General features: G+C 45.6%; 1 protein-coding gene across 35 annotated transcripts in view; it reads left to right on the top strand.

Moving 5' to 3' along the window:
- The window catches only part of JAKMIP3 (Janus kinase and microtubule interacting protein 3), a 91692-nt gene that overhangs the window by 54929 nt on the left and 12713 nt on the right, over window positions 1-24050 (top strand). For 10 of the 35 annotated variants that reach the window (XM_063337521.1, XM_063337519.1, XM_063337518.1 and 7 more), the window contains 16 exons: window positions 457-492; window positions 1862-1921; window positions 3407-3535; window positions 5038-5166; window positions 7206-7289; window positions 9027-9089; window positions 9414-9512; window positions 10494-10592; window positions 10682-10741; window positions 13147-13212; window positions 13666-13734; window positions 13832-13909; window positions 17377-17580; window positions 17926-17991; window positions 18966-19007; window positions 19584-20854. In XM_063337521.1, coding sequence (XP_063193591.1) covers window positions 457-492; window positions 1862-1921; window positions 3407-3535; window positions 5038-5166; window positions 7206-7289; window positions 9027-9089; window positions 9414-9512; window positions 10494-10592; window positions 10682-10741; window positions 13147-13212; window positions 13666-13734; window positions 13832-13909; window positions 17377-17580; window positions 17926-17991; window positions 18966-19007; window positions 19584-19838 — 1539 coding nt within the window. In that variant the 3' untranslated portion in view covers window positions 19839-20854. Of the gene's footprint in view, window positions 1-456; window positions 493-1861; window positions 1922-3406; window positions 3536-5037; window positions 5167-7205; window positions 7290-9026; window positions 9090-9413; window positions 9513-10493; window positions 10593-10681; window positions 10742-13146; window positions 13213-13665; window positions 13735-13831; window positions 13910-17376; window positions 17581-17925; window positions 17992-18934; window positions 19008-19583; window positions 20855-24050 lie in introns of those variants that run through there. The other 25 variants (XM_063337536.1, XM_063337534.1, XM_063337529.1 and 22 more) reach the window with 13 other exon arrangements.

Raw genomic sequence — 24050 nt, 5'->3', positions numbered from 1 at the left:
TACTGCCGCTCTCGCGAGAGGTCAACTAAGGCCATAGCAGAACAGGAAGCCTAAGCAATGGGTGCTTGGGGTTCTGCGGGCTAACAGACATAGCTTGCATCACTGGAACATGGTAGGCACTTCTACGATTACTAGTAATTGAACTGAATATAAATTATCTGTGGTATATTTGGGAAAATCCTTTCAATCTACATTGTACTTGCATGACAGAAGCGTTGCAGCACATCCAGTAGATATGCTGATGGCCAGATCCTGCACCTGCGAGAGGAAATGTCAGAGCTCCGTTAGCTGGAGACAGCACAGGGCTAAAGACTGCTGTGTACAAGGGGGGTGGTCTGCAAGGTTGTGTTCTCAGTCTCTGGAAAGTGCAAATACTGTAATCATAATACTCCTCTGAAAAATTTTTTTTTTAAATGTCTGTACACTTACTGACGTTATTTCATTCTTTTTTATTAGACCCTGGAAACTGCTGGCTACGTGAAGAGTGTCATGGTAAGAATGAAGTTAACTTTGTCTTCATATTTGAAAGATTTAAATTGCTGTTCATGAAAAGCACACAGGGTATAATGACATTTATGATCACTTATATCTTCATTCAGGCAGCAAGCTAACACAGTGTTTTTATTAGCATAGATGTTGTCAAAGGCCGTATCAGCAGAAGTTGTTCACCAGAGAAAAATGCAGTGATAGTGGAGAGGAAAGCTCTGGTGAGAGAGGAAAACTCTTCTTTCACCTCTAGGATGACCTCAGAGGGAAAGGTCTGCGTGGTCACCCTGTCCTGACGGCTGATAGCAAGTGTCCCCATCTCCGGGACAGCTCGGCCGTGCTGGTTTTTTTGAGTCTGATTACCACTAGCTCTGTCTCACCCACACTGGCGTGTTCTCAGTCACTGCCCTTGTCTGACTCATCCCTGTGTTATTATCAGTAAAGATTTTGTGAAGTTAAGCCACTAAAATGTATTGATAAAATGTGTCCTGCTTTGTTCTTCATTGCCAAGTGTGCAGCAAAGCTTGTGTTGCCAAGCGAAACAAGTATTCGATTTCCTTCCGTCACTGCTGCTGGTGTTGGGATTTGCTGTTGGGCTGATGGTAGTGGCACATTATCAATTTCCCACAACGTCATCACATTTTTTTACTGAATGGTTAATATGAAAAATTATAGGGATTTTCCCTTTTCGAACTTTAGTTGCTGCAGTCCTGGACTTTGCCTGTATTTGCAATCCAGAATAAATAAATTTTTTTCAGTAGTATAAAAAATTGGCATGACTCTGAAGAGAGGCATCATTTCCACTGAACAGAAAAATTTGCTGGCAGCAATAAATGCTCAAACCTTTTTTCAGGCGCACTGGGAACCTGCAGGTCCTTAGAGAAGTCGGCTGGGACTGAAAGTGCGGAGCTCAGTCAGACTCTGAATTTTGCGTCGCTGGGCTGTTACATGTCTGCAGTAACAGCCACAGCGCGAGAGCCACGGGCAGGAGTCGGTCTTTGCCTCTCCCCCCCGGACAGAGCCCAGAGAAGAGCCTGGGCACGCGCTGGAGCGCGCAGTGGAGCGCAATTGCTGACGGAGCAGCTCTGACACGCCACCGAAGCTGTCAGTGTGGTGCACTGGTTATAATCACCTTTCTTTCGAGATTTTGGTTTTCATTAATATAAAGAGCAATTGCTACTTGTACATGGCAAACTTGGAAGACGTTGGAGTAAAACTAACATTTGTCGGATGAAAGCGTGGTTATCTCATTTTGAGGCAGTGGCCGACACTGGCATTACTATTTCTTGATTGCCCAATGACTACTAGTACTGACACGGTTAATTTAAATAACAGCTCTCTGAAAACAAATAACCTATGTATCTGATTCTTTCAGGAACGTGATAAGCTGTTGAGGTATAGGAAGCAAAGGAAAAAAATGACAAGAATTCCTAAGGTAAAAAAAAAAGCTTGCATGGTGACACGCTGGTGGGCATGCTGGGGCATGCTGGCTTCCCCAGTTGCTCTGAGCGCCTCAGAGCCACGCGCGGGGCAACATTCTCCTCGAGGGTCTGCAAACGGGTCCCCATCTTAAATGTGGGTCACGTAGTTGAAGGACATTGACAGACTATTGGGATATTCAGAAAAGATGTGGCTGGGGAACCGTTTGCACTGTGCATTACGAGCATTCGCATGCTCCGCGTTTACCCCGAGCAGTCCCCTGGGACTGCAGTGCTACGCGATTGTCTTAGGATGAGACAGATTTTATGAATTAACACATCTCAAAATGATCTTTTAATGGCACTGCCTGAAAACATATGTAGGTTGTAAATAATTCATTGTGGAGTTTAGTAACATGCAAAAATTGCTGGTTACAAGAAGCAATGGTTAGAGAGCTCAGGGAAAAAGAAAATGTTAGTTAATGAATACTTGGCAGGATGGTAATATAAATATTAACACTGTAATGACATCGCAAGGTATAATGCCAGGGACCTACGAGTACGCTGTGCTCTATATATGAAGAATTAAGGCGGTGATGGAGCTAATGAATCTATAAATAACGAATTGTGGTCGATGTGAGATAACTCCTTAACTCCTGTCATCCTGCAAATGGCAACCAGGCCTTGGAAGGAGAGTTACGTTTTGTCTCCTTCCAAAGTTAGCCACTGCAAATATATAATTTAAAAAAGCTAAAATCTAGAAATGTTTTTTTGTAGATCAACAATTACAAATATCTTTAAAACTGTGTTTGAAATGGCATCTTTGACTTTCAAGCATTTAACAGTAGATGTTTTTTTACCAGCACTACCCTCAGTCTTTTAAACAGAAAGCAGATTTGAGTGGAACACTTGTTTTCTTCAAACTGTAAAAACATTGCTGTGGTGATTAACTTCAAATTTCCAAGTAGAATATTTCTTGCAAATCTAACTTTTCCTGTGACAGTTGTGGTACTGACAGGAGGGACATCGTGGTGGTGACAATGGATTGACAAAGGCATTTCCATGCACGACTCCCACCTCGCGCCAAGATGAACACCCAAAGACGTGAAAAGGGTGCTCTGCCTTAGCTGGAGAAATCAGGGGGAAAATAGAATAAAAAAAGGCAGGGGCTTTGAGGCGGCACACTGATGGCTCATAACAAATAGGACAATTGAGCGATTTGAATAGTTTTAGCTATCGTTAGAGCGCTGTTGTGGGGTGCAAAAGCTTCACAGAATGCATATAACGAACTGGGTGGTCTTTCAAAAAGCAGTAAGAGTGAGAATTACCAATAATCTGGAACTGAGGTTCCTCCAAAAGTGTGTATGTTAAAAACCTACGAAGGCGCGGAGTGTAGCCATGTGTCCAGAGTCACCGCTGTCCCCCGAGGCCGTCGGGCTGGCGCAGGCGATGGCACGCTGCCCCGCGGCGCGGTGCGCTCGCTGACGCCTTCTCTCTGCCAGAAGCCGGTTGTGGAGACGTTTTTTGGCTACGATGAAGAAGCTTCCTTGGAGTCTGACGGTTCCTCCATCTCGTATCAAACTGACCGGACAGATCAAACCCCTTGCACTCCTGAAGATGACTTGGAAGAGGTATTCATCAAAAACGTGTTATTTTGTTTTGAAACCTTGCTGCTAATTTTTAATGAAATTCCTGGTCTGTTATATCATTCATCTGTCACCTCTGAGCAGAGAATTGAAAATTGATGTTAAATTTAATACTGTGCGTGGTGGTTAATATCTCTGGATCTCAAATCTTCAGTAATGTCACAACTTTTAGCCAAGTTGGAAATATTATATCCTGAGAATATTAGATTTATAATGGGTTTATATGTTAGAGGTCTAAAAAGACTGAGAAGTTTCACACCGCTGGGAAGATCTGTTCACACTGAGATTTACTGCAGGTTTGTGCGCGTGTAGTTTGGTTCACGTCCTTCTATTCGTCACTTTGACCTCGGCACTGAGCGCAACCTTAAGTGATAAGGTTCGTGTTTCTGGAAGGAGAAGGAAGCAGTCACACAAAGCACCGGTCTCCAGAGGGAAGGCTGTTTCCTCCCCGGTATATCAAGGTGGTGACTTTTCTGGAGGCTCTGAATGCAGAGTACACAAAGGTGTACAAATAAAAGGGATTATTCCTGGTGTTTTGCAGGGCTTCCCGACAGACGCATTCCCGAGCGTGTGTCAGATCACTGTACCATTACATGTTTCTGGGTTTAACAAGAATCTTGTGATAAACAAAAAAAATCCTAATAACGTCTTGCAGCCTTTTTATGGTGTGATGGCTGCAATTTTTCATCTGCCATTTCACCTGTTTCATGGGTCGTAATTAGATCTTTTAAAAGGGAACCTAAAGAATTCCTGTCTCCATCATAAAAGATACATGAGTGGTTACCAGGTGTGTGCTGCACTGCAGGAAATCTGAATGTATTTTTATATGTATGAGCCTATTTATTTTTTATTCCTGTATTGACATTCTTTTCCCTGTTCAGACAGTGTGAAGTTTATGCATGCAACCAGCAGTATCATTTCATTTCATGTCGAATGAAATATTCCGGTCAACCTGACATGAAAGCGTTCAATGCTGGATATTGTAAGGAGCGTCAAGAAGGGCTCTTTTCATGTCGATGTCACCATTTCTACAAGTATTAACTCTAGATTAGTGTTTTAAAAATTGAGTGAGACCGTCAGGCTTGGCTTATTCTCCAGATTGGAAACCTTTTGTTGTTTCAAGAAAGTTGTATTTCACGTTTAAGTGTGATGACTTTGCCTGTTACGGTAATAACGGGCAATTCAGTCGTTAGTATGTTATATGGATGGCAAGTTTTTATCTTTCCAAGGTGGGGGGATTTAAGTTTTTTTTCTATATTGCATTTTCTTGAAGTAAGTGTATACAAGAGATGTTTAAGGGACAAAAGGGAACTAGTCTGAGGGCACATAAACAAGATCCTTAGTACTCTGCTTCCCAAATTGCATTTTGAAAGTAATAATTTTAGCACTTTTTCAAAAAAGAAAGTGCAATCCACTCTTACAGTATTTTTTACTTTCATCGCAGAAGAAAAGCAACTGGCGCAATGCATATTTGTTTTCAATTCCAGGGCATGGCCAAGGAAGAGACAGAGCTGCGGTTTCGGCAGCTGACGATGGAGTACCAGGCTCTGCAACGAGCGTACGCCCTATTGCAAGAACAGGTCGGAGGAACATTGGATGCAGAACGAGAAGTTAAGGTCTAAATGGCTTATATTACATGAAAATAAAGGAATGTAATTGTATGGGGGGTTCCAATTGTACGTGCTCAGGTTGTTTGCGAGCTAAACGGGGGTGAGGCAGCCCCTCCAGCACGCTGCCAGCCGGGGGTGTGGGGCAGGGGACTGGACTGGGCTGCCAGGGTGGGTTCTGGGGTCTATGACACCAGCCAGCCTGTCCGGCATCCCCCATCACGTGCTGGTTGGCTGGAGGAACCACCATTAATATGGTTTAGTCTTTTCACCTCTGATCAGTTGAAGAGAAATTCAGACAGAATTTTTATGGGAAATCCTTAAAATTAAGCTCTTTTTCTATAAAAATCTAGGGCAGATAGCCTTAAATATATAATGCCTGGTATTTAATTCCCTCTGGATTCTGTGAGATTACATGATTCCTCGTAAACTGTTTAGAAAGCTTATAGCTGAGAGATTCTTTTTCTTAATTAAATTGCAAAGCGTCCTGTGCTGTTCTGCATGCCTATCTGCCTCGCACAGCCCAGGCAGCTTCAAACAGCCGGCATAAAAGGTTGCATTTGTTAAGACTATGTTGTATATTACAAGGAGTTGGCAGGACTTACCATGCACAGAATGCGTGGGTGAATATAGTAAATAAAGGGACAGGTTCTGTTCTGAGCTCACAGTTTAACGCCTAATAGGAGCAGTGTAGCTGCAAGGTCTTAATTTGCCTCTAAATCCATCGGGTGAGCGTGTTACCCAGGAACGCCTGCTGTAGCTCAAGGTAAGGACGGCAATGCTGGGAGATACCCACATCCCCCAGCCTGGTGCCTCCGGCGGGGACACCTCCGCCAGCAGCGGCACAGCACCGTGTACCACCGAGCTGGGACTGTCCCAGCCGCGGGCGGTTCCCTGGCTCCAATTAGACATAAAGCAAACAGATAAATTCCTCTAGCTGAATTCCATCTTTACAGTAATATTTTGGCTTTCCTACATATATAACTAGTCTGGGTCTTTTTTCCACTGAATAATTCAAAGAATTAACTGTTAATTTCACCACTGTCTCTGGTGGTGAGTATCTCCCAGCATCCCTGGTCTCCCAGCGACCTCCCTGTTTGGCAATCACAGGCCACCTCGCTCTCTCGGAATGCCCAAATGGCATTAAAATTAACGTTCCCAGAAGCAGGCACTCTGCTCTTAAGTGTTAGGAATGGCTCAGGTAAAGAAAATTGTAGTGGAACAAGACATGCCTCACTTGAAAAGTCACTTGATTTTACTTTTTCCATAGTAGGACAAAAGAGACAACAATGCAGGTAATGCAAATAAATAAGATCATTTTCGTTATAAATAACAAGATAAATAGCAGATAAATGGTTTGAGGAAAGAAAATGTTCTGTAAAACAGTATTAAACAAATAAAATAGCTAATAATAATTATGTTTACTCTCCAGAAAACACACGTAGGAAGACGGTGTATATATAAATAAGCATGAGGCTATAAGAATAGTAAAAAATTCCGCACAGTGCAGTAAGACCATAAGGTAGGGTACTAAACGCATGAGGAGGAATGCAGTTTGCCAGTTAGTAGTGTTATATATGTAGGGTCTGTTCTGAGCTTTTTAACTTGTCAAAATTATAAAGGAATCAGGTGTGCCCAGAATTGTGACATAATAGTTTTAATTTGTCTTCATGGAGAAACAAATCTTTGCATTACACTGGCTTTTTTAACCACTTTTCTCCAGAACAGGGACGGCTGCTGGCTGCAGACTGTCAGAACCAGCTGTGAGAAGGCGTTTCTGTTTTGCTGTCCTACTGTCTACCTAATGGGAGGCTCTTTATGTTAATCTTGACTTCAGCCTCAAAACTATTATCCTATCTTACAGATTTCTTTTTATGATTAATGACTACCGGTATGTGCTTAGCTGCAAATCTATTCTGCCAAAGAACTTTAAAAATGATTTGTTAAAAGTATTTGATGTTTTAAGTATTTTTATACCTGTGTTAGCTTTTGTCTTTTAGAGAAAGTTTGATTTATTATTTTTTTTCTTTTTCCCTTGTGTCCTACAGACACGTGAGCAGCTCCAAGCGGAAATCCACCGATCCCAGGCGCAGATAGAAGACCTGGAGAAGGCTCTTGCTGAGCAGGGGCAGGTAATGCACGCGGCCAAACGCCGGCCCTTTCTCCAGCCTTCCTGCTGAGGGCAGGAGGGGGCTCTGGAGACGTGCCTGATCATGTTACCATACGATACTGCAGATGCTAGTGAGTGTTTGTCTATAGATAGAATAATCCTGATGTGACTTTTCAATAGCTGTTTCATTCCGTACAAAGCAGACGTACCAGGGAAGCAATTACTGTCCCTGTCGGTGTGTGCTGCAGTGACCTACCCTGCACAGCCCCCATCACCACCTCACTCCTGATTTAGGAGACATTAATGTCACCTGCCAAGTACTATTTCAGTAAACATGTTAATTAATTGAAAACAAAGCATTTTTAATACATGTGGTCTAGTTGGTTTCAAGGAGAGTCAGCCATACAAGGGCTCTCGAACCCCCCACTCTCCACATTGGCATGTGTTATTATCTCAGATACCAGTCCCCAAAGCCCTGAGTCCCCATCGGTGCTTAGATGCTGCTCCTGAAACCAACACCCGTTAAAGCCCCATGTATCATTGCTGAGCTCAGCCTTAATGCCTCACTTGCTCCGGCACAACGGAGACAACAGCGGAGGATGCCTGCGTGAGAGGCACTGTGCTGCACAGATGTTACAGTAAGGGAAAGCCAAGGTCAGCAGGTAAAGGAGTACCTGGATTCGGTGTCCTTGCCTAGCTACTGTTAGACAAATCTCCCTCGTAATGTTCCCCAAACAGAAAAGGCATTATGGTGTTGGGATTTCTGCTCCCCTGCCTGCAGAGCCGCGTGGCTCGGAACGCTCACAGCACAGCAGGGCACTTCCTCGGATGCAGGAGGATCCTGCGCCCACCTCCACACCACCCAGACCAGGCAGCGTCCCGGCGGTGGGGTGGGAACTCAAGCCACCTCTGCTCCACCACCCAACACCCTCCTCCTCGTGGCTCGGGTGAGCTAGTCGGTCCTGGCACTGAGGTTACACGGTCCAGAGATGTGCAGAAAGTAGCATAACACAGGAAAAGGTTAAGAGGAAAAGGCACCTTAAATTGGACGTGTTTAAAACCACCTCGCACACTGGCATCCCAGGGCGATGGGGAGAGAGGCACACCTCGAGCCTTGGGGTAGCCTTGAGAATGAAATATTGCAGACTGCAAATATCCAACCCCCAGCTGGAAATACAAGAAGTGTCCCCAGGCTGTTTCTAGCCTGGGTCTTACTTTTCAATCCAAAAAAACCCACAAAACCACAACCAAAAAACCAGCCAGAAACATAAAATGTTTTTTGAGAACAACTTTAAAATAATACTAAATCATTTGATCCTTACCTTTCCAGCTTAACCTCTTATTATTCTTAACCTTACTGATAAATAATGTTCTCGGGTTTGTGGGTTTTTATATCCATCAAATGAAGAAATTAGTTTCAAAATAAGGTTTATTTTGCCAACTGTTCAGAAATACGTATTCAGTATAATTGAAATTTAGTAGTAACTGCATAGCTAGAAATATCCCTTTTATACAAACCAACCTTTTATCTGAAAGCTGGTTTTAGTCATTGGAGTGTTTCTGTTCCATTTTATACTACAGGATGTTAAAATAAGACGAAAAGGGTGAACTTTTGTATCATAGGAAATAATGGAATTACAGTTTCATATGCAATATTATTCTGTCCCTTCTCTCTAGATGTGTGATTTAATGAAATACTTGCTACTATGTGCTAAACATTGCCAGCTTCACCTACAATATTGGTCATTTCTTTTTCAAGGACATGAAGTGGATTGAGGAGAAACAAGCGTTGTACAGAAGAAATCAAGAACTGGTAGAAAAGGTGTTCAATGCTTCTATTTCTATTCTATTCTACTGGAAATAATTCATGTGTAATAACAACACCCTTATAAACCTGCCAGAGAAAGTGGTTTTCTGACATTCCCTATTGCCCCATAAAATGTCCCGGTGCGAGGCCGTGGCTGTGGGGAAAAGCCCCGTGTTCCCCAGTGCTGGTGCTGCAGTCCGCACCTACGCTGACCCCAGGGGTGGGCTCGATCCCTCAGCGCTCGCCCTCACCCTGGCGTCTCCCCAGCAGTGTCAGAGCACGGCGCATCTCGAGTGACGCTCTGCAAACAGTGCTAACACGGGCTGCTTTATTTTGCAGATAAAACAAATGGAAGCCGAGGAAGCTCGCTTGAAACATGATGTCCAGGACGTTAAGGATCAAAATGAGCTCCTGGAGTTCAGGATCCTGGAGCTTGAAGTGAGCACATGTTGCAGCCGCGGTCCTGCCCACCCGCCCTGGGCTGCGCGAGCCGAGGCCGCGGCACTGCAGCTGTGGGAACTCACCCACGTTTACTCTAAAGAGCTGCATTGCACTGAATGAGACCACAGGGCTTGGTAAAACAGGAAAAAAACCCAAACAAACACCGAGGGATCAATACTGGTATTCTTGAGAAGTTGTTCTGGCAGTCTTACTACTTAAGTAATTTCAAGATGCAGAAGATTGGCTCACGATGTAGATACACATTTTACTATACTCCATCTGTTCTGAAAATGCAGAGATAAAACCAGAACAGATCATACGTGGGAAAGAAAAAGGAACTTTTTTTCATCGCCAAAAATCATTGCTGTGTTTCACCTCATGCTAAACGTGCAGAGAAGGAATCGCATGGCCTAGACCACTCTGTTTTTCCACTGAGCCTTCTCTTCTCTGTATCATTACCTGAATAAACAGAGTCTATCAGCTCTTGGAAGCTGTCTTCCAGATTCTCCAAAAAGAGATTAACAAATCAGCCACTTACAGGAAAAATTTAAATGCTATTTATATTACACTAGGTATAAGCGTATAGTTTTGTTCAAATATATTGCGTAGTCAAACGAATAGGTAAGTGCTCCTGCTCAGTGCCCGATGAAGCAGCACGTGGGAAATAGTGCTGTTACTGTGTACGACTGCCCTGCTCTGCAGTGAGGCGGAGGCATCAGCCCTCGGTGCCCTCACAAAAGCACATGGGCTGGCCAGAGAAACGTCTTTGCTCCTGGCTGTTGTGCCAGCAGCCGCAGGGTGCAGGAGGAAGGGTTTTGGTGCTCTCTGTGCCCAAGATAATGGCACTCTGCCACAGCGTTGCTTTGCGACGTGCTCAGTCAGAGGGAGTCTTTTCCAAACTGTATTTATCGAGTTCTTGGGGAAGCTGACATGTGTGACACACCGTAGTGGGTAACCAAGCAATTATTGTCATTTCAGGAGAGAGAAAGACGATCACCTGCCATCAATTTCCATCACGGTCCTTTTACAGAGGGGAAAAGCCCTCTCCAGGTCTACTGCGAGGCAGAAGGTGTAACGGTAAGGGATCCTCGTCTCGTACTTTCCCTTCCCTAAATGAAATCAGACGCTCTGTTCTGACTCCTGGTTTTCCATTTCTCTCTTGTTAGGACATAGTAGTAGCAGAGCTGATGAAAAAATTGGACATTTTAGGGGATAACGCCGTAAGTGTATGTTCCTTTAATAAATTGTGCATGCTTTGGTAAATATCTGTCCTCGTGTTAAGTTAGCAAAGCCTTCTTGGTTTGCTACTGCACAACCTCTCCTCCCTGTGCTCAACGTCCTGGGCTACCAGCTAAGCGTTTTCTGGCTTTTTAAGATTTTGTTATTAGCCTTCTGACCAGTGCTATGTGGGATCTTGGTGTCACAAGATTGCTTTTAAATTTTCAATGATTTGGAAACATTTTGAAACTTCAGTGTGGTTTGCCTTTTTTTTTTTTTCTGGTTGCTGTTCACACAAGGTTTGTTTATTTGCTTATTCTGCATTTGCTTTGCTTTTGCATTTTAGCAGCTGTGTATTTTAATTTTGTCTAATAACCCATAAGCCTTTGATGGTAACCAGGAGCTGCCCCAGCTCTCCCCCTCCTCTCTACAGTTGGGATAGCAGCAAAAACGCCAGCCCCAGGGGCACGGGCAGCCTGGAAGTACCTCGTGGCCACCTCTCTGGTTAGACCACTGGGGTCATGCTATCTCCACGTCCCCACTCCGACATCTGCACACTCTGCCCCACAAAATCAGGCCAGGAGCTAGTGGAGGAGCTGAAACGCACTGAAGCGATTAATAATCTTCCCCACTGCAGTTAATGATATTCACACTAGCAGAAATATGAAGAATCCTAAAATCTTCTGTGTGCAAAGAATAAAAAAAATATACATAAAAGCTTACTCGCAAATGAGCTGAGACCGACCCTGCTAATGTGTAGAAAGGTAATACCTATTAATCTTTTCATGCCTGTGCTAATATTGTCTTCAGTGGCATTACTGATGTCAGGTTAGTCCTGTGCGTCCCAAACAGGCAATTTGGAGACAAAGAGGGACCAAAAAAATGACAGCTTTTCTCGTGTTTTCTGTTCCCTTTCTTTTCCTCTTGGCTTCTTTACTATATTAATGGTTTCTAGTCTATAATGTTATTTCCTCCTCAGGTTTTTTTTTTCTTCCTATTACATACAACCAGTTAATTCCAGATACAACGCAAGGGGGAGTTCACAGTTCTTACCTCAGATAGCTTTAAGATAACTGTAGATGTTGTTATCGCTTGTTTTTTTCTTGTTTTCAAATGTTTAACATCACAGCCTCAGCCACCGATGGCAGACTCTGCCCCGTGGGTGCACGTTGTCCTGTCTGGCTGTTAGGGAGGGTGGGAAAGTGAACCCGTGTCCCACCTGTCTGCAAGCGATTCCAGCCTTTTCTGCACATTTTCTCACTTGCATTTCTGCAGAGCCCCTCAGCAGCAACTCGCTGCTTCCTGCAGAGCTGTCACGAGTTAAGTACTGCTTTCGGTAAGGCAAGCCCTTGCGGGAGCACCTCGAGGAGCAGAGCAGAAGCGAGGGTCTGAGGCGTGCAGGACATCCCTGGGACAGGCATGGAGAAGGGGGGCTGAGGAACACAGAAGCCCTCCCCTTCCCACACACAGGGGATGGCTCACAGGAGAGAACACCGCTCATTCTCTGTATGGATGGTTTCATTTTTAATGTAACATAACTTGTTTTTAAAAAAAATTACTGACATTTATGGAAGAGACAATTTTCCAGGGCTCTTCCCATCCACAGAATCACAGAATGACAGGGGTTGGAAGGGACCTCCGGGGGTCATCTAGTCCAACCCCGTGCCGGATAGTACTGTCACTGTCGCAGCCTTCTGCATTAAGTCGAAGTTCACCCCAGTCACCCTTCGTTATCACCTTCCTAATTACCCTGGGGGAATAATAAGACACGGGGACTGGCGCATCCTCCTGTGCCTGGCAGCAGTGGGTCGGACTCGGCTCTCTGGATCTGAGCAAGTACGGGTCCCAGCCTAGAAGGGGTCAGAGGGAGACCCAGGTTTGGGATGAAACGCAAAACATAGTTTCAGTGGATTCATTTTTTTTAAAAAAAAGCAACAAAAAACCCCAAACATGAATTGAAAAACTAACATCTTAACAAGCGTTTTCCAAAATCATGACTTTTGGCCGTGTGGAACAAGGATTGTGTATTAACCTACTGTACATGTAACAGAACACAGAGGACTTCAGATTGCATCTCTTTTCATAGTGGCACGTTGCGCTAAGCTTGATTTTGTCTTGTGTAACTGTGTGCTTACTCCCTCTTGGGGGAAAAATAGATCCAGGGTCAACACCTGTTTTTTGGTAAATGTGGGGATTTTAGAAGAATTAACTATATGTATGATAACAATTCAGCATGAAGAGTTACAATCGTTTTTACAACAATGTTGCATTGCAATACTAATATTTTTTGCCTTAGTTTATTGTTCCTTGAACATATTTTAATTTCATATTTGTTTAACAAGCAGTAGCCCAAGTAGTGGATTAGTACCAAGGCACTGGGATTTGTTGTAATTATATTCTGCTTTTGGTGCAGAATCTGAGCAACGAAGAGCAAGTAGTTGTCATACAAGCAAGGACAGTTCTCACGCTGGCTGAAAAGGTAATGACAACTGCCTCAGTCAACGCCTGTCAGGAAAGCATCTGTCCCTCTCAGGGCAGCTCACTTGAAGACACTGGTGATGGAAAGGATAGTTTCATCACTATCAAAATGCCCCAATTCTTTATGTGGAATTACACTTACACTAGTTTTTGTCAAAATAAAGGTAGCTTTCAGGCAATACAGACAGACATTGCTTATTTTAAAATGTTAATTAGCAAAATTATGTTAGAAGGTAAATGGCTAGGCTTTGAAATAATGCTGTTTTCCATTACCAATATGTATAAAAGCAAAGATGTAATAATAAAGTTAATTTTTCCTCTTTTATTTAGTGACTTTAAATAAGTACTTGCAGGGGGTGCTGGCACGCCCTAGAGTCGCAGTGAAAGCTGCGTGCGCAGGCGTGCTGCCGCTGCTCTTTCAGCTTACGCACCCCATCTCTGTTTCTGTGCACAGTGGCTACAGCAGATAGAGGTGACGGAGTCTGCGCTGCAGCAGAAGATGCTGGATCTTGAGAATGAAAAGGTACCGGGGGACGATGGGAAGGAGCCGGTGGGAGAGGCGGCAGGAGAGCAGTCGCACCAGGGCGGTTGCACTGACAGCCTCTTCCTTCTGTCCCCAGGAGCTCTTCAGCAAGCAGAAGGGCTACCTGGATGATGAGCTCGACTTCAGGAAACAGTCCTTGGACCAAGCTCACAAGGTGAGGAAAATCAGTCTTGGCTGAATTACGACATCTTGGTGAACTTACTTTGCGTATTATGTGCAGTCTGTGCTCTATAGAAAAACTCTGTGCTTTGGACAGGACGGCTCGTGGAGTCACCCGAGCAGTAAACAGGCTGAATTTTATATCCTCTGTACCCTGCGCTAACAGCGAGTCCCTTATAGAGTTTCTTGGGTTTGGGTGGTCCCTGCAGGAGTAGGTTAACTTATTAAACACAACTTTTAATTTAGCAGAGGTTTCAATAAATGACTGAGAAGAAAGTTACGTTTTGAGTAACTTCTCTTTTCCTTACAAAATAGAGATTCTAGCCTAGACATTTCCTTAGATCTTAGATTACAGCTCAGTTAGAGAAAAGTTCAATATATACTCACGAGAGACATAAATGCAAAAATTTTCATATCAATTTGTCTCATTCTTTCAGTTCCATTCCAATTTTGAGCAGTTACACAGGAATGAGTATTTATGCCTCTTTTTCTGGACACCTATTATTTATTTGTATCTCCAGCCATTTGGGAGAGCTTTTACTCAGTACGCTTCCTGTCCTGTAAGGATGATTTTTAAGACTGATTTTGCCAAATGATGAGCTATATCTGGAACCAATGACTATGCACAGTGGAAACCCTGGACCCCTTTACCTATGGTCTCAGCCCTAAAACAAGATTATCTCCTGCAGCCTCGAGCTGTTCTGAGAAGCAGTTTGGTGCAGCCGAAGGCTGAGCCTGTAGGATTCATCTTGAAAGATAAGCCCTGAGAGAGGTGATCCTCTAGGTCTTGGGTGAGTTCTGAAACAGATCCATGCATCTGAGTATGCGGAAACTTGCACCAGCAGCAGAGTGGTAAAAATCACATGGGATCACTTGAAACTCCTGGTAACATCATGGACTGTGCAGGAGAGCTCAGACATGGAGCCGTGGCTGTCGGTTACTCAGCACCTCTCCGGCTCACAGCCGGCCACTCACTCTCTGTCCATGAGATGGATCTCCAGTTCCAGGATCCCAAATTTACTGAAGGCTCCAACAACAACTACCTGCTCCTTGGCACTGCCGCTTGTGGAGAATCATAGAATCATAGGGCTGGCAGGGCCCTCTGGAGCTCACCCAGTCCAAGCCCTGCCAGAGCAGGGTCACCCAGAGCAGTTGCACAGGAACGCGTCCAGGCGGGTTTGGGATGTCTCCAGAGACGGAGACTCCACACCTCTCTGGGCAGCCTGTGCCAGGGTTCTGCCACCCTCACAGGAAAGAAGCTCCTCCTCATGTTTAGGTGGAACTTCCTATGCTCAAGTTTGTGCCCATTACCTCTTGTCCTGTCCCCGGGCACCACTGAAAAGAGCCTGGCCCCATCCTCCTGACACCCACCCTTTAAGTATTTATAAGTGTTGATAAGATCCCCCCTCAGCCGTCTTTTTTCCAGACTGAAGAGACCCAAATCCCTCAGTCTTTCTTCATAAGAGAGGTGTTCCAGCCCCCTAATCATCTTGGTAGCTCTTGGTAGAGAAGGAAGAGCGTAATGAGCTCTTGGTCATTAGAAGGAAGAGTGTAATGAATATGTTGAAGGAGCTGAGGGTTACTTGCTTCTTCCTGTATTCTTTGAATGCATCGCACAAGTGTCCCCTGGCAAAGTGATGGGCTTTACTCCCGGGCACAAATGCAGCGTGAAAGCAGTGAGGAAGCTTTGTTCTGCCCCAAAATTCAAGTGGCAAAGGCTCTTTTGATTTCTATAATTTGTTTCACTCCCATGTTTCCTTTGTGCCCCTTGGGATGAGGACCTGCTAATCTTCCCCCGCAAACTGCAGCCAACAAGATTACCAGCTGTAACCGCTAAGCTTTTTGCACGGTTTTCACTCCCTTTGGTTGCTGGCGGGGGATTTTGCTCCGAGAAGCACTTGGCTCACGCAGAGACTCCTGGCACTGTTGCTGCTCTGGAGACCGTGAATTTCCCCACACTCTTCTTTCTTCACAAGTCAGTATAATCAGAAGGGCCAATGGCTGTACAGTGGAGGTTTGGGACCCAACAGAAATCCGTGTTTCAAAGAACAGCATTTTGTTGAAACAGTTCTGGTTAGCAAGGCTGTTGGCGTTATTTTTAAAAGTGAAAGCAGAATCTTCTTCTGAGATGTGATCTGGTCTCCCCCCCAGAGATACCATGGTTGCACTCTTTCCGTTATCATCAGTATCCATAACTCCTGCGCGATGTTATTGTTCTTGTAAATGCTTGCATTCTTCTGTCCTGACTCTGCTAAGGCACAGTAAGAAAACACCACCAGCAGCCTCAGGTAGAAAAACTTGGTGATTTTGAATTGAGCTGAACTGTCACAAGCAGCATCTATGGCACCTTCAAACAGCCCGTCCGGAGGTTCAAGCCACACTATTGCAGCAGTCGTGGTCTCCTGAAGTCACGGAGAGCTCTGCAAGGTTCAAACCACACTATTGCAGCAGTCATGGTCTCCTGAAGCACGGAGAGCTCTGCAAGATGCCACCAGCTTTGGAGAGGGTGTGCAAAGGTGCCATCATTTGCTGCTTTGTCTCTTGCTCTATATCAAACTTGCAGAAAAAGATTTTGCCTTGGTTTTTGGCTTGCACGAAGGAATAACATTCACCTTGGACTTCGAAGCAGAAGACATTGTCTGGCAAGGTCACCTGCCCTAGAAGGGCACCAGGCTCGATGACGCTGGGGAAACATTGCCAGCCCTTTCCCTACACGCTTCTACATCTCAGTAGATCTGGAGGGTACACCCGTCTCTGTGCAAGAGATGTTTTCTGATGCAGTGAAGCAGAGGCTCTGGAGCCTGAGACTGCAGGAGCAGAGCCCAGCTACCAGATAGATTTTTCTCGAGCGTGAAGCCTCTTGGAGCTGACAGCTCTGCCAGGGGAAGTGCTGGAAACGCCTTCACATGGGGCATTTTAAGCTGCCTGGTACAAAATGCTGCAAGCACACAACAGGGAGTTGTTCATTTCTGCAGGAGCATGAGCTGGTGCTGTCGTATCCTCTGTGCTGCAAACGAAATACCTGGGAGAATTGTACTGAGAGACTGAACATTGCATTTAAAAAATACCTGTAACTCACAAAATGAGACTTATATGAACCTCTTCTCCCTTTTTCTTTTTTCCCTTTCCTTTTTTTTTCTTTTTGCCCTTTCTCCCCACAGCCATCTCCCCATATCCAGAAAGGAGTCGTTGACACCCGTGTATTTTTTGAGAGGCAGCCTAGGCTGGGCCCAGGGCCGTCCCAGCCCCAGTGCTGCTCAGAGCCCCACAAGCTAAAAGCACCTTGAAGTATTTTCCCCCTGGATTGAGTTTTCCGCACTGTCCTGTGCAGGAGGCTCAGCACACACACAACCCCTCTCCCGCTCCCGTTGCCTTACCGGGGTAGGATTTTCAGTTCCTCACAGAATCCTCATCCGAGCAGAGACAAGGTCAAGCTGACAGCCTTATATTGTTTTTGATTAGCAAATTCTGGAATTAGAAGCCATGCTCTATGATGCCCTGCAGCAAGAAGCTGGAGCCAAAATTTCCGAACTTCTTTCAGAAGAGGAGAAAGAGAAACTGAAGAGCGCCGTAGAGCAATGGAAGCGGCAGGTGATGAGTGAGCTCCGGGAGAGGGACGCCCAAATCCTGCGAGAAAGGATGGAGCTCATCCAACACGCACAGCAGGTAGGCTCTGGTGCACGGGCATGGCGGGGTGTGGGGTGGGACGGTCCCTCGGATGGGAACGTAATGAACTTGTGAGCACCAGCCTCTTCTCCCAGAGCTGTACCAGGAATGGCTGGTCCTGGGGCCAGAGTTTGATTTGCCTTGGATAATCCCTACAAACAGGGCATTTTGGTTTTCATGAATTTGTCACACGTGGTGACAGTCACAGAGGACTCATCTACAGCTTAAAACCCAATTTTTTTAGAAGCACAGCACATACAATTTATATCTCCAAAAATAATGCGTCTTCTGGGTACATCTGTATTTGGTTGGTTAATAAATATTTTTTTATTTGAAATCTGACAGAGAATTAAAGAGCTAGAAGAAAGAATTGAAGGCCAAAAAAGACAAATAAAAGAGTTAGAGGAAAAGGTAAGGTAATGCAGATGAAACAGTTACTGTATGTGCACATGACCATATATTCATTTCACCTCAGCTAAGAAAACAATCTTATGAAAAGTTTGTGCTTGTTAGCGCAGTGAGCTAACGTGAGAGTGCTCCAGGAAACCATTTCGCATTTGCATTGTCCCTCTGAGAAGGAAAGGTTACCAACTGAAATTGAACCTTTCCTTCTGTTATCCTTCAGTAAAGTCCGAAACACGGGACTTGGCAAGGATGGCGGGGTCCATCTGCCCTGGGAAGGGGATGGAGAGCTGCTGGGCATCAGAGGGATGAGGTCCCGCACGTGCTCAGGGAAGGAGCCGAGGATCTTGTCTCCTTCCCATCTGCAGCATCTGCTCTGACCTGCCTTCTCCGGGGGGAGAGAGGAGGCTCCCTTTCCTCTCCCCTCCCCTCCTGCAGCCACAGCAGTCACTGTCACCGTGGTTAATGTCATCGAGCTTTCTCCAGGCAAGCCATACCTGTTGAATTTTACCCTAAAATTACCCTCATCTGAAATAATCTCTTTCTGATGAAATTGCCATGGGAGAACTTGCTCAGGTACAACAGGGACTGGGCCGGACTTTCACCTGAAAGCAAGCACAAACCTTAGCAGTGAGCGGTTCGGGGTTCTTTGAGGTATCAGAAGAATTCAGCTCATATTTTACTCCCCGTTTTTCCTGAGCCCTTGGCAGCGACTGGGCCGGGCTCCACTGGGGCAGGAGACGGCTCTCGTCAGTCCGAGGGCTGCTGGGCTCCGGCTGAGCTGAGCCGAGCCCCGAGCCCCAGACCTTGCTTCACACTTTATATTTCTTCTCAACTCAGAGTTTTGTTGCACTCTGTCTGTAACCATGGCTTATTTCTCAGCTAAACACACTGTAAACTCTTATTCTCTTTCTTCTCTTCCATTTTTTCCTCTCCTCCCTCCCCTTTTCAGTTTTTATTTTTGTTTTTATTTTTCTCTTTAGCTTTCATTCTTTGGTCATAGTCCTTCAGGCCACACACAAAAGGTAAGCCCTCGGATCACCTCTGGTTTCCCCTCTTTGTTTTGCAAAGCGTCAGAGCCTTCCCTTTGCTGCTCAGGCCTCAGCAGTATTGGGGGTCTCCTGGGTGCCCCAGATAGCCCGAAAATGGAAATCCCTGCTCCTTCTCCCTGCCCAGCTGGGCTGGCCGACACGCTCACAGCTGGATCAGGCCCCTTGCGTTAGCTCGTCCTGGCTTCAGGCTAAAAACCCAGGATGGTTTGGGTGGAGACATGACGTTTATGAATGTGTTTCTCCCAGCATCATGCCTTAGGGCCCTAGATACGGCCCAGCCCCGCCTTTATTCCCGTGTCAATAGGAGTTAAAATGCCAATCTGTTTGTGCTGCCCGAGGTCGTAGAAATCACCACACTGATGGCACTGAGGGGGGCATTCCCGATTAGTCACCAAAGGCAATAGAATACAGCACAAATCCTTTTTTATCAGTTGTACAATTCAAACAGATAGGTATAAATATAAACCTTACAGAAATTTCATGCATGTTTTTTTGGCCCAGATAAGACTTTTTTTTGATCCATGTTTTTATATCTTTTTCTTGTTTCAGCCAACGGAGGGAGCTAGAATTGCTTCTACTGTCACTGACAGGAAGACAGCACTGATTACCGAGACACAAAAAGAGACATTGCCATTTCAAAAACTCCAAATATCTCTCACATTTTGCTACCGGCGATGGAAGGTGCAATCTTTCTCCTCCTTTCAGACTGAAGCTGAACTAGGGGACGTGGAAGTCTCTGCACAGGTGGCGCCTGCACCACTGGCCCCTCTGACCGAGCATTTTGAAAAGCTAGAACTAAGCTGACACAGAAGAAAGCCAAAAACCCCCTCCCTCCCCTCCAGCCACAGGCTCCTTCCCGGAGTCCTGGCTCTGCTGCTTGAACTAACTTTCAGTGGAAGTCCTGGCTCTGCTGCTTGAACTAGCTCTCAGCTTCACTGGCGGAGCAGTATACTAATTCAGATAAACTGAATAGATTTTGGTTCCCTGCTAAGCAGGTAGTACATTGCTTCTCTGTAGAAGTGCCCGTGTCCTGTTTTATATGTCACGCATTTATATTTGTTATGCATAGTTATTTAAAAATCTGTCTTGGAAGAAGATTTTAGGAAGAGTTCCAGAGGAGTAAGTCACAAAAAGATAAACGTGAATGAAAATGAAGTGTTTTGTTCCAAGGTATTTCTTCATAGCACAGGGTATGGCCAATGGTTGGTTGAACGTCCCGCAAGCCCAGTTTTAGGGAAAAACCTGAAGGTTTTTTGAGGTATGTTTGAAGCCTCCAGGAAATCAAGTTTTAATTTTGGGGGAAGTTTTCAGTAGACCGTGGCCCACAGCACGATGAGAAAAATGGCACAATAATTTATAATTTGCTGTCCCTAAATGACGAGAAAAGACTTAACACTGTCCCAACAAAAAGATCAACCCAAAAAAGAGTGAATGGAAAACACGTCATCCCTGAGCCGCACGCTCTGGGCTCGGGCAGGCAGCCATAGGCAACAGAAGATGTTACCTTGGGACAAGGGAGCACAAGGACCGCAGAGCCCGAGCCCTGGAGGTGGCGCAGGAGCCAGGAAGGAGAAATGGATCCTCCAGAAAGACAGGTGAAGGAGGGAAAATCCGGAAGAAATCCCACCAGTGTGAGTCACCATATGGGAGCTGCAGCCGAGCGCGAGAACCCGGGGCTGGCGAGAAGGGGCAAGAACACGCTGCCGTCCACAGCTTCCCATGGCTGCGGTGTCACCAAGGTCCCCGAGGGCAGGACGCGGGTGGGAACTGCCCCTCCCTTGGCAGCACGGGGCAGGAAGCGAAACCAGAGCTGCGGACAGGTGAGCCTGGTTAACGGGAAACCAACTTGGTGTGTAATTATGTGTACTGCGTAACGTCCTTGGCATGGCTGTTAGTCCCTCTTGCACGAGTTAAAATGTTTCTAATGATAATGCAGAGAAAACTTTGAAATTAGCAAAGGCTTTATGTAAACATTATTTATTTATCTCTCTCTTTTACTTTAGTAATTTAGGTATTGAATTTCAGTATGATGTAATGACAAGTGCTAACTTTATCGCTTTAGATCAGTGGTCACTTAACAAAAAGTACTAAATGAAACGCACTGTCCAATTTGTGTGAACCGCAAGCAGTCATGGTACTTTAAAAATGTATATTTTAAATGCAATACATGAAAATATTTTTCAGTTTGGAATGAAAAGACAAATAGTGTTCAGAAAAGTATTTTAAGTCACAATTTCATTTAATTTTTTTCTAATTCATGCTGGTAATGAGTTACTTGGCTGGTAAACGTGATGGGGACAGTCTCAGCAGTCACCCTTGCACTGCTGAAGCTGCCTTTTTTCAAGAATATTTAAGACTAGAGGGACGTTAAATGGGGGACCAGAACCCAGCTAGATGGCTGACGAGAAATCGCTGCTACCACAGCCTGGGGGAGTTTGGCATGCCTGGAAAGACTTGTGCTCGCTGGGCTCCGTTGTCTCCCTCCCCAAATGAGGGAAAATACTGAAGTTTCCAAAATATAACCAGCTGGCATAGAACTTCAGTTCCCTGGGCCCTCCTGTGGCTAATGCTCAGGATGGCTCAGTCACCAGGCAAAGCGTCGGGTGAACTGGAGCACTCGCCACAGGGCTCGGAGGCCTTTTTTGGTTTGTCGGGGCTGTCCCAGCACCTCTTAACGTTACACTTCTTACATCCAGTACTTCCCACAGGACTCATGCTGCTTTAAAGTAGGAATCGTCTCTCTGTACTTCATCCCATCAGTTTTCTTCTTCCCTCCCCGCAAATAGTTTTTCTAAGCAGAATGTCCATCCAGTCTGAGCTTGAACACCTCTCCGATCTTAAGGCTATTGATGTGCTGCTCTGATAGGGTTGCTGCTTTTGTAATCAGTCGGACACAGGATATCGACATGCAGAGGGGTGCGCGCGGGGAGTCTGAGAAGCTACTTGTCTTACGTGGTCTTGCTGAGGTAACCTGTGCTCGGGGTTAGATGACGCCTGCTCTTCTTCCAGCCCTGCAGCCGGACACCTCAGCCCTGCTGGCGTTCCGAGAGGGGTCCAAACCCTCGGGGGCTGCCAGTGTCACACCAGTCTCCGAGGGGCTGGTGTTCCTGGGCAGTAAGATCAATGAGATCCATGCGTTTAGTAACCCAAAAAAGAACCTTAACACAGTCAAAGGAGGGAAATAATTTAAATCAGGCAATGGTTGAGTATATGACAGTGGGAGAGCTTTTGAAAAACAAGAACAGATTTACAAAGATGGCAAACTGAAACCACGAAGAAAGACCTACCCAAGTCTGTCTGTCCTGTGAGAGGTGGCTGGGCCTTTCGGGGAGCGCTGGCAGGAGGTGGTGAGTCCCCGGCTCTCAGACTGTGCCGCTACACTGGGGACATTTCAGGCACTTGCTAAAGAAAAATAAATGCTTACGCATGGGGTTGGCAAGTCTATCGACTCTGAGCCGATAAATCTCAATGAGTGCTTCTGACTAGAGGCTTCCAGGATAATACCGTTAGCACACCTTAGCACACCTACGCGTCATTGTTCCGGCAGTGCTGATGTGCATCGGGAATCCCAGTGCGGACGCTCTCCCGGCACTGGCCAAGGGCCGAGGCGGTGGGTGGGAGCTGGTGGGAGGGAGCCGAGGGGGGGTCCTCCACAGCCTTTCCCAGCGGGGGGCTGGTGCGCTCTGGAGAAATGGGAAAGGGAGGGAGAAGTATGGAATAGGGATCACGGGGTGCCGGGGCAGCGCAGGACAGTGGCGTTGGGTGGCCCTGGCACAGGAGGGCAGTCAAGGCTCAGTGAGTGCCTTTTTCTGGGCTTCTCTCAGTGCGGGGCTGCTGCGCTTCTCAGCCTTGTGCTAATGACATTGTCCTGTGTGTCTCTGTAAATACGTGTGTGTGTATACGTACGTATATGTCTGTGTACATACAGATGTGTGTGTGTCTAGGTACATATATGTGCGTGTAGAAATACATATACGTGTGTATGTAAATACATATGTGTGTGTGTCTAGGTACATATATGTGCGTGTATAAATACATATACGTGTGTGTGTAAATACATATGTGTGTGTGTCTAGGTACATATATGTGCGTGTATAAATACATATACGTGTGTGTGTAAATACATATGTGTGTGTCTAGGTACATATATGTGCATGTATAAATACATATATGTGTGTGTGAATACATATGTGTTTGTGTCTCGGTACATATGTGTACGTGTATAAATACATATACGTGTGTGTGTGTGAATACATATGTGTGTGTGTCTAGGTACATATATGTGCATGTATAAATACATATACGTGTGTCTGTATAGGTACATGTGTGTGTATAAATACATATACGTGTGTGTGTGTGAATACATATGTGTGTGTGTCTAGGTACATATATGTGCGTGTATAAATACAAATACATGTGCATGTATAGGTACATGTGTGTGCGTATAAATACATATACATGTGTATAAATGCGTGTACGTGTGTGCGTGTGTATAAAGCCATATGTGTGTGTAAGCACAGGGAAAGCTGCGGTTTCGAGTATTTGATAAACACACTGTGTATGCATTAATTAGGCCCCTAGTTTGCATTGCGCTGCCGAAGCGCTGCCGTCTGCAGGGGGGCCGGGGGGGCATCGGCGGGCCGGGCCAGCAGAGGGGGCTGCTGGCAAACGGGGCTGGGCAATGGGGCGTGCTGGCTGGGCAATGGGGCGTGCTGGCTGGGCAATGGGGCGTGCTGGGGCTACAGCTGCCGCTTTAGCACGGGGTTTGTTGGGTTGGGCAGGTTTAGGAAGCTGCTTTAGGCAGTTATCCTGGTTGTTTTGTAGCGCGTGTTGACGTCATACCGGAGTTTGGGGACTCCCAGCGGTACGTGGCACTCCCGAGTTTCCAAATCGATAAGTTGTCAGTTAAACTAAGAGAAATTTTTCTTGAAATTAGGTTTTGCATTTATAGAAGGGCTTGAGCACCCCAGAATTCCTGTTTTCCCAATTATCTTATTTAAATAAAAATATTAACAT

Source organism: Chroicocephalus ridibundus, chromosome 6, assembly GCF_963924245.1.
Source record: "Chroicocephalus ridibundus chromosome 6, bChrRid1.1, whole genome shotgun sequence".
Taxonomy (NCBI): domain Eukaryota; kingdom Metazoa; phylum Chordata; class Aves; order Charadriiformes; family Laridae; genus Chroicocephalus; species Chroicocephalus ridibundus.
Note: the sequence above shows the minus strand (reverse complement) of the source record. Positions and strands in the feature narration are given on the sequence as shown.